This window comes from Phragmites australis, chromosome 13 (assembly GCF_958298935.1).
Source record: "Phragmites australis chromosome 13, lpPhrAust1.1, whole genome shotgun sequence".
Lineage (NCBI taxonomy): Eukaryota > Viridiplantae > Streptophyta > Magnoliopsida > Poales > Poaceae > Phragmites > Phragmites australis.
The window spans coordinates 17,244,337-17,254,357 of NC_084933.1; the positions used below are offsets into that span (position 1 = coordinate 17,244,337).

General features: G+C 43.1%; 1 protein-coding gene across 1 annotated transcript; it reads right to left on the bottom strand.

The window, feature by feature from the left end:
* Positions 1-6,357: 6,357 nt before the first annotated feature.
* On the bottom strand, positions 6,358-7,562 carry LOC133888829 (uncharacterized). Its single transcript, XM_062329201.1, has 3 exons — positions 7,179-7,562; positions 6,775-7,089; positions 6,358-6,571 (listed from the first exon to the last, which is right to left on the bottom strand). The coding sequence occupies exons 1-3, from the start codon at positions 7,545-7,547 to the stop codon at positions 6,473-6,475; spliced, it is 783 nt and encodes a 260-aa protein (XP_062185185.1). The 5' UTR covers positions 7,548-7,562; the 3' UTR covers positions 6,358-6,472.
* Between the last annotated feature and the right edge of the window lie 2,459 nt (positions 7,563-10,021).

Genomic DNA, 10,021 nt, shown 5'->3' on the forward strand with positions numbered 1-10,021 from the left:
GATGATGGATTGATGAACTAAGTTCAGGGAGGAACTAAGGTTCAATGACTAGGTTTAGGATGAAATGAGGTTGTAGTGATCGAGAATGTCATGCGGGACGTTCAGGCTAGAGAACAGTGTACGTGAAGACATTGTTGCATGTGTGCGACTAGGTGCGTTGCAGAGAAGGGCAGACGTACGCGAGGTTGTGAGCAACCAGATTGTGTGTTCAGATGAGTGAGTCATTCGAGTACATGGCAAGGTCAGGCCACGGTCTGATTGGTCGAAGAGTCCAATCCCATAAAGAATTGAGTGCCAGTTTGAATTAGACTCGAGCACAAATTGGATTCAGTTATGGGTGAATGTGTCTTGGTATGATTTGTGTCTGGGTAGGATATGACCAGGTTGTTTCCAAATCAAAAATGATTTGGTGGGCTATATATTGAGAGGGTCTTGGTCAGGGTAAGGTGCGCCAAGGATGAGATCAGATTTAGACTTTTGATCTAGAGAGTAGAACTGTCTAGGGTAAGGTGCATCAAGGCATCCTCACCCATTTCCCTCTCTTTAATCCCTCTCTATTGCGCAATCAAGGTAGAAAACCGCCGGCGTTAAGGCCATGGCCGCCAGTCATTTCCCTCTGAATCCCGGTCGCGCTGCTCACCCTCTCACCTATTTAAGCCACCCTCTACCACCTCGACGAGGTTTTGCACACCCCTCACCTGCTCACACCCCGTTTTTCTACTCGGAACGTTGTCACCGCCCGCTTCTTCTTTGGCTCCGGTGAGATGTGCTGCTGCCATTGTTCTTCGCATTTGCACTGTCTCCAGCCATGATAGCATTCTCTCCGGCTCTGCAGGACCCTCTGGAGTCGATCCCATAGCTTGTTGTCAAAGTCTGACCACCAGAGTACCTCTTCTGATGCCTCACCGACCGCCGCCACTGTCCTCACCATCGCCTGGCCTCCACAGCCCCGCTCCGGCCTCGTATTTGCTCGGGGTGAGTTCACCGGCGCTCCCTCACCGTTTTCCGCCGCTCGCCAGAGCATCCTGGCCACTGGCTCTCGGTTTTGGCCAACTCTGGCCACCCTTCGGCCGCCTAGCACCATGCCGAGCCTCTCCAGAGCTTCCAGTCCACGGTAGACCCTTGGACCGAGGGGCTTCTCTCGATTCATTGCCCGGTGGACTTAGTCCACGCGGGTTTTGCATCAAAAAATAATTCATGTCTTGATTTATGACATCAACATACACAATAAACAAGTTTTTCAATATAAAAATAATTGGTTTATTGTCTGTTAATAAGTAAAATTTGCAGAAACACCCCTAGAACTTCAAATGCTTATAACTTTTCGCTCGTAGCTCCGATTTTGGCGATCCTTGCGCTAAAATTCTCGCAGTGGCATGTAGAATCTTTTTATATGGTTTTTATGAAGTTTTAGTATTTTTTGGTGTACTATTCTTATATTTGATTGTGTGCTCGTGTAGATGATTCAGTCCAAGAGCAGTTCGGGAATTTTCAGGAAGAAGACTTTGAAGGAACCATGCATCACCTTGATGAAGGCAAGTTTCTTGACTGTGTTGTGAGCCTAATTTTATTATAAAGTCAGGCTTTACAAACCATGCATGCTGCTTTTGTGGTGAAATGGATAGTATAGCAAACACTAGTTTTATATACAGGCTTTACACTTGTAGATGTTTATTTCTCAGTAATATCATGTTTATGCTTAGCCATGCTTTTAGATGAATATGTGGTATGTAGGTGATGAATCTTGAGATATGAAACTAAAAGTTAAGATAGAAAGTATGTTATGATAATTGATGTTGTTAAGGGAATTAGCAACAATGAATCTAGGGTTTGGATAAGAAGGGTATTTTGGTGTGTGCCTGTTGATGTGTTTCAGGTATGGTTATCTTAAATGGATATGATTGGTGATTACCCTTGTTCGTTAGCTGGTGGTCTTGCCCATACCATAATAAGGACCGGTTTGCGCAGTGAGACCTATATGGTACGACTTGACTAAGCAATTAGACATTCTCCCAGTGGTGTATGAGCGAGTTGGATACGTAGAGAAGGAAGGGGTACTTCCCGATTCTACCTGGCATAAAAAGAGACTTCTAGGGTGGAGGGTTACTCTACTTATGTACGGTGGTGAAACCTTAGTGGGCAACTACATACTGGGAGACTCTTTGAAAAAGCCTCGTAGTGATCTCTTGGCACACACCTCGGAAGCGTGTAAGGTACTGATGGGTACTGGCAAAAGAGATGATCATGACTCGTAGGTAAAGTATACAACCTCTGCAGAGTGTCAAGCTGAATATTCAGCTGTGCTCCCGGTTACGAGCGGCATGGACCCTCACAAGATTAGCCAGGTGAATGTTTTCCATGGTTAAGAATTGGTTGAATTCTCGGAGGTTAAAGGATATCTTTTGCACTTCTTATCTTTTTAAAATAAAACTGCTTTTCCGTAGTTAGGGCTAAAATTGGCTCTTATGTAAATAAAAACCCTAGAGAATAGGAAACCTTAGTTTAAGCCTCCATGTCATACTTTCCTGGCCTCCACTTGTTGAGTATTGAAAATACTCACGCTTGCTTTTCAGAAGGTGAAGCTTATGAAGAATATGCTGAAAACGGTGCAGAGTTCTAGGCTTATGGAGCTTCACGTTGATTGCTTGGGTGTGGAGCTGCGCTGTGTTTCCTTTCCGCTGTTATGTAATTTTTTTTAGAACCGTGTGGTCATTTTGTAATAATTAACGATGTAATAATGAGCATTGTGTCTATTATCCACTAATGACGTGGCTATATGTATGTTTAAACTGATTCTGACATACATATAGTTTATATTTGGTTTTGATCTTAAAACCGGGTGTGACAGTAGTTGAGATTGGGAGATCATGCCTTGCAAATAAATTGTTAATTATACTTGATAAGTTCTGCTTACACTATATTTTTACATGTGCAAGCGGGTTGATGTAGATATTCTTGATAGTGTGACTTGGCCGTGTATCTATTATATATGTGGTTGATCTACGAGGCTCATTATTATATAAAAAATAATTCTCTTTTTTAAATTTTTGATGAAATCATTAACGGATGGGGAGAGAGTTGTTCATTCGGGAGAATTTTTTTTTGTTTTTCTCAAACCTTTGAGAAAAACAAAAAAAAATTCTCCCGAATGAACAACTCTCTCCCCCTTTGGCAATGATTTAATAAAAAGTTTAAATCATGTATGTTAAAAGGTTGCCAATGTTCACACGAGGGCTGCCAATATTTTCATCAAGAGAGAGATTGCGAGATCATGTGATGAAAAATTGATTTAAATAGTGAAATTGGCATAGCAAAGTTGAGTATGCTTATGTTAGCATAGATGATTTGATGCGCTATCAGAAGTTGGGTATGCTTATGTTAGCGTATTGATTTTGCTTGGAGTTTACGTGATGTTGCGGTGAACTAATCTTCAGTTAAGTCGGGAAGGACTTGCGCTCGTACTAGTTTGTTGTCTGATTAATGTGCAGGTGTTGCTCAAAGGTGAACATGATCGATGATGCATCGACGAACTAAGTTCAGGGATGAACTAAGATTCGATGACTAGGTCCATGAGGAACTAAGGTCGTAGTGATTGAGGGTGTCATATAGGACATTCGGGCTAGAGAATAGTGTACGTGAAGACAATGCTACATATGTGCAACTGGGTGTGTTCTGGAGAAGGGCAGACGTACATGAGGTCATGGGCAACCAGATTGCGTGTTCAGATGATAGAGTCGTTTGAGTACATGGCATGGTCAGGCTGCGGTCTGATTGGTCGAAGAGTCCAATCCCGTAAGGAATCGAGTACTAGTAAGAGTTGGAGTTGAGCACGAATTAGATTTGGTTATAGATGGACGTGTCTTGGTATGGTTTCTGTCCATATAGCAGGTTGTTTCTAAATCAAAGACGGTTTGAAGGGCTATATATTGAGAGGGTCTCAGTTAGAGTAAGGTGTGCCAAGAATGAGATCAGATTTAGACTATTGATCTAGATAGCAGATCTATCTAGGGTTTTGGAATTTTGTGGAAATTCTTGTTGGATATTTTGGAGAGGCATCTTGTAAACTCATCTATGCAATGAAAATCAAGTTTCGTAAGTTGATGAGTTGATGATTCATAATTTTTTCTCTATTCTTTATTTTTGCATACTTGATTTTGATTTTTGATTAATTCCCTGTTTCTATCAAGTTTCATCTTGTTTTAATCCATCTAAAACCTTGCTAGGATATTTAATGTTTGATCTGTGAAAATTTTGAATGGATTTGGTTTGATCTCGTGTAGCTTTTTAGTCAACTCGACTAGGTTTTGATGTACTTGATTTTGGTTGATATGGTCTATTTTGACTAGGTATTATTCTTGATCCACATATCTGATTGACTCGATTTTTATTGGGTTAGTTTGATATTTGAATCTAGTTTCAGCTGATCAAATTTGAGAGCAATCAGACTAGTTGATCTTTCTTTATATTGTTTTTAGAGTATGTACAATTTGTTTTGAGTGGAATACTGAGTTTAAATCGATTTTTAATTTGAATAAAATAATCTTTGAATTTAATTTTTACAATCATTCACCCCTCTAATTGCTTTATTAGAGGATAATCGATTTTACACGTAGTGTAGCCAGCTAGCCAGCGTAGCCGGCCGTGATGTGATGGTGCAGCCGGGAGATGGAGGCGGAGGCTTGGCAGAGGGAGCGGACAAGCTTGCCGCGGCAATGTTGTCGCTGCAGCTCCTCTTCTCGGTGCTGCAGATCTTCATCAACTTCACGCTTAACAACGGCATGGACGATCGTGTCCTCATCTCCTAATGCTTCATGTTCGCGGCCCCGTTCCTCTGCCTCATTGCCTTCCTCGTCGAGAGGAGAGGTATGCAACTTGAGGATTCCATCTTCCTAGTGGCAACCAACAAAGATGAACAGACAAGCTACAATTTCGAGTCTAGCTGAATTAACGCTAAATCTAGTGAACGTCTCAAATGGTCCTACAATTGTTCTCGTGTGGATTGTTTGGGTAAGTAGTCGCTATTAGAATTTCTTCATTTGATTCCTTTTACATGTTTCGGCAGTTATTTTCATGTAAATAGCATCTTTGTTACTCCATTTTCTCAAGATTTCATGTACCACACGGTTCAAGTCTCCATCTTTCTGGTGACTGGTGCCTTTGTTCCTTATCTGAACGCATTCTTGTTTGGAAGTGAGAAAATGAAAAGGAGAAAATGAGTATGTGAGTAGATAGAATCTAAAAGGGTGCCATTGAAAAAGCTAAGAGCTTCAAATACCGCATTTATGCAGACTTGAAAATAGTGCAAAAAGCATTTCAGTAAAATAATGTTGAAATTGACAGCAAGTAGTAACTCGGTGCTTCCAATATAAGTAATGTTTTGAGAATTTTTGAAAACATATATAGCCCATTTTCATCGGATACACACGCTACCTTGTTGCTTCTAACAACTTTTTTCTTTTGCGATCTTCTAGCACCAATATTAAGATGTAATATTTGGCTGAGGCAGCATCAATGGATCATCATAGGCATTAGAGCGAGGAGTGATATTTTCGTTGCTCCTTCTATCAAAGTAAAACTACGGCCGCAACTTACTGTATCTTTTTTATATACATGCAGGTTTTCTATAAACCAGAATCTATACGTGCTTGCCATAAAACTAATTCAGGAACATTTTTTACAGCTATCAGCAACCTCACTCCTTCAACAACCTTCATACTTGCAGTCTTGACAAGGCTCCAAAATTGAGTAAGTTTACATATTTTCCATATGAATATCAATGCAAGACTTGGCTTAGAATAAGTGGCTTTTCCAATTGTCAAATGCTTGGATTTTGGCAAGACAAATTCGTTATTGGCAAACAAATTAGCTTCACCTCCCAAACTGAATGAAACAACAGACTCGAGATTTTAAACCTGAGGAAGCCTGCTAGACAAGCGAAACTCCTGGGCAAAGAAATGGGCTGATGAGCCGGGCTGTACATGGCACTGTGGGGGCAAAGCCAAATTAGTAGCTAATGCGCGCCAAGATGAAGAAGTGGGCAAATAATCAGTTCCTGCTGCTGCAGCTGCTGCCGGTGAAATTGAAATAAAATGAGAAGAGCTAGAGAACTGGACTCTGTATCCCTTTTAAGCTAGTGCTTATTTACGCTATTCTACTGCTCTGAGCCGCATGTACAACTTACAAGGCATACAAGAATCGGGAAATATAATTCACATCTAACTTGTCATACATATTTATATATTCATTGATTACCTTATGATCTTTTTTACCTACGTTTTCAACACGAATGTCGACGCAAATTAATAGTCATGATAAACCATGTGTGCTCATACCGTGAGCAATCTGAAACGAAGATACAGATGAACTCAGAAGTCAGAACTCAGAAAGCAAGCATGGTGACCTTGTTTACAGATGGGAGTCTGGGAATATTAGAACATGCTACAGAGAGGAAACACTTCTGATTACAAAACTACTACGACTGCAGAGCCCAGAAAGACAGCATCATGGCAAGAGGAATGGCGAGCTGCACCGCCCTGGCTTCAAGTTGCAGGGTGCCCATCCCCACCTCGTCCTGCAAAAGCGTCGCCAATGGATGAGAAGAAGTCAGGACAAGGTGAAGGAAAGCAGAGGTTGCAAAGAAGCAAGAAAAGCTCGAGGAAAGGTAGAAGCAAAGGAATCAGGAGCCGTAATTATACAGAAATTACTGACTCCAAGAAAACCAACAAGATAAGAAAAGAAATGTCATTAGAAATGCTGAGGAGTTTGGTTGCTTACCTGACGTTGTTGCCCGGGGGTGGGCATGGGCAGGGCGGTGGCCGAGTCGGTTACGCCGGCGGGGAGAGGAACTGCGGGGCTGCTGCTGATGAAGTCGGTGCTCCTCGACCCGGCCGGCGCCCGAGCTCCACCGCTCGACGACGGTGCGCCCGAGCTCCACCGCTCGGACGGCAGCCTCGGCATACCGCCGTCGTCGTCCGAGCCGGGCACCGGCGCGGGCGCCAGTGAGGGACCGAGCGGCGCCGGGCGCGGCGAGTAGTCCGGGACGACGACGGTCATGGGCACCTTCTCCTCGCGGTAGCCGCCGCCGCGCGACTGATCGAACACAACGCAACTCAAGAGAAGTTCACGGATACTACCACTGATTCACCGAACAATGCCGTAACGCGATCAAACAAGCTCACCTGAGCGACGGACCCGAAGAAGAACGCGGCCGACGGCCACGGGAGGAGGGCGCAGAGCTCCAGCGAGAGAAGAAGCGCGCACCGCGCGTTGCCCGGCGGCGAGACTCCTCCCATTCCTCCACCCTGCGCGTATGCCTCTCTCGCTGCCTCCAGCAATGGTAATGCTGTTTGCTGTGCTCTACGCAGAGCGTGCTCTGGCCCTATTTGGTCCTGTGTTCGTTTGAGGCCGTCGATAGAGCCCGTGACTTCTCGTTGGCTGTGTGCCCCTGTGACTTTGGGCGCGGTGCGCTGCAGCAGTGCTTGCCCGGCCGCGTCAGGCCAGTGCAGTGTAAAAAGCGATGCAAAAGTGGAGCCGAGGCCAATGGCCATAGTGGCTAGTGCTACACAAACAAAAGGCTGCGACAAAGCGGGCGCCTTTCGCCACTTTTTTGGGCCGGGCGCGAGCGCGACGGCAAAGGAATCGCCGGTACCAGTAGGACGGTGGAAGAGTGGACAGTGGGCGCGCCTCGTAGAGATCCAGATGGAACAGGATGGAGCGGGTTTTGCCTTCACCCACTCCATCGGCATGTCCTCCGTCCCGTCTCGGCTCCTGATTTAAGATCAGGTGAAATTTTTTTCTGCCCCGTCTTATTCTATAGAGTCCTGACCTTGATCTATCTATCTGGCTTTAATCTAATTAAAATTGTTAAAAACTCTAGATAAAAAGATAATAACAATCATATCATATAAATCAATAAAAAACTATACTAAGATTTATAAGACCCAATATAGCATAATTATATATATTAGTTTACTAAAAATTTTATTAAAAAAATAACAAACTTCTTAATAAATCTCGCTATGCCTACATATAACCTATACTCTGAGACTGAGTACAACTTGACCCATCTCCACCCATCACGTCCCCCGCTCTGACCGTGCCCCATCCTCGAACCGAAATAGAGCGGATAGTGACCCCTCGGATCTAAGGCTGTCTCCAACGGCAACGACAAAACCGACCGCTTCCCTGTTGACAGCGACGTTTGGCGCTTGACCCTGCCGCATCCTTCTCCAACAGAAGCGGCAACATTGATTTTCCCAGTGCTACAGAGTTGTAGGATCCAGCATCGATCGGCAAATTTGCTGATGAAAATTGGCATCCGTATTACTGTTCCTAGAGACTGACGTGTGGATTTGATGGGAGAAGAAGAGTAATGAAAGGTAGAAAATAGAGTAATTATTAGAAATAAAAAAATAGGAGATACTGTAATAATATTAAAGATACTTATAATAGTATTATAAATGATAAATTTTTAAATATTGGTTGAAGATAGCCTAAGGATTGAATAGGGACTTTAGACCTCTAGCGCCTCGTCTTCGATGGTACCACTGCCATGCCATGGTGTCGGATCCGGGCGCGGAGACCGGCGGCCGATAATTGCAGCATCAATTGGCGGCACGGCCACCCGGGGCACGTGCTCCCAAACACTGGTGCTGTAGGAGTCAAACTTTGGACTTGGCGAGCATGCAGCCACCTTGCACCGTTGCACGAGAGATGCAGCATGCAGTCAGATTTGTCCTGTGATATTGCTTATCTTTGCTGCATCATTTGGGGGTGAGGGGGGGGGGGGGTTAGGTCAATTGGAAGGAGCTCATGTTGATCCATGAAAATTCTGATAAGTTTACCCTGTGTTGGCGTCAAAGTTTTCTGAAATGCATGCACGGATTTGAGCAAGACGATATGCGGTGATGTTGTAAGGTTCTTACTACTTCCTTCGATTGCAAATGTATATCGTTTTAGACTTACGCATAAAGATTAAAAATATAGATAAAAATAATCTTGTTGTCCTTCAATTATTCTGTACTGAAAAAGATAACTCATTCATTTATAAGAGTGGTAATATTTATACTAAACAAGAGTAAGACGGAAGCAAAAGAGAAAAAAAAAGTATAGAAGTTTAAGAATATCTTATATTTAGAAAATAGTTAAAAAGATTAAAACAACCTATATTTACGATCAGAGAGAATACTTACCTCACTTCGTCATGATCAAAGAAGAACAGATTTTGGGCACAGATTATGTTCGAGTTTCCTGTATATTTCCTGGGTCTGACCCAATCATGCGAAGTCTGCGGGTCGCGCCTATCTTGGGCCAGCTCGTTTCAGAACCTGTCGTGTTACACGGGCCCGTGCCTGTTCAGCCCGATTTGCGCCTGTGCACCATGTCATGATTCGTGCGTCTATTTCTTGTGTTTGTCGACAACTAGAAAAATACAAACTAGCAGAAATCATCCGAGAGCATTGAACACAGACGACGACGTTCAGGAGACGGCAGCCAAGAATCATGAGATCTATGACGCAACCACCGCACTACCAGCGGCTATCTCCGTCACCGCAGCAGCTTCGAATGATGAAACAATCGACAGAAAATTTGCATGATTGGTTTGTCAATGGCACTCAAAAGAAGATCTTTCGATAGCCGACAACAAATCTTTTTTTTTCTCTTTGTCATTTGTTTTTACGAGCATGTTTGGTTTGAGTCCCAACTAGCTCTACTAAAATTTTGATTTCACCAAAACGTGAGCTATGCCAAAATACGAGAAAAAATATTATTTGGATCTAGCCTTGCTAATTCACCGGTAATACCAAAACATGGAAGAAAAATGTTGTTTGGATTTCATCCTTGCCAAGTCTTACTAAAGTTATGAGAATAGCATATGACACCCACATGCCATTAAATTTTTTTCTAGTGAAACATACTCAAGTGAGAATTCATTCTATAGATTTAATTGTAAAGAATGTAATGGTGTAAACGGATCGTGATTTGGATATGTTGTTTAGAAAATATATCAATTTCAAACTTG

Coding starts and splice junctions, on each gene's coding strand:
- LOC133888829 (XM_062329201.1), bottom strand. CDS start 7,547: ATGGCCATTGGCCTCGGCTCCACTTTTGCATCGCTTTTTACACTGCAC. Junction 7,090..7,178: donor TCTTCGGGTCCGTCGCTCAG/GTGAGCTTGTTT, acceptor GTGTTCGATCAG/TCGCGCGGCGGCGGCTACCG. Junction 6,572..6,774: donor CCCCCGGGCAACAACGTCAG/GTAAGCAACCAA, acceptor ACGCTTTTGCAG/GACGAGGTGGGGATGGGCAC.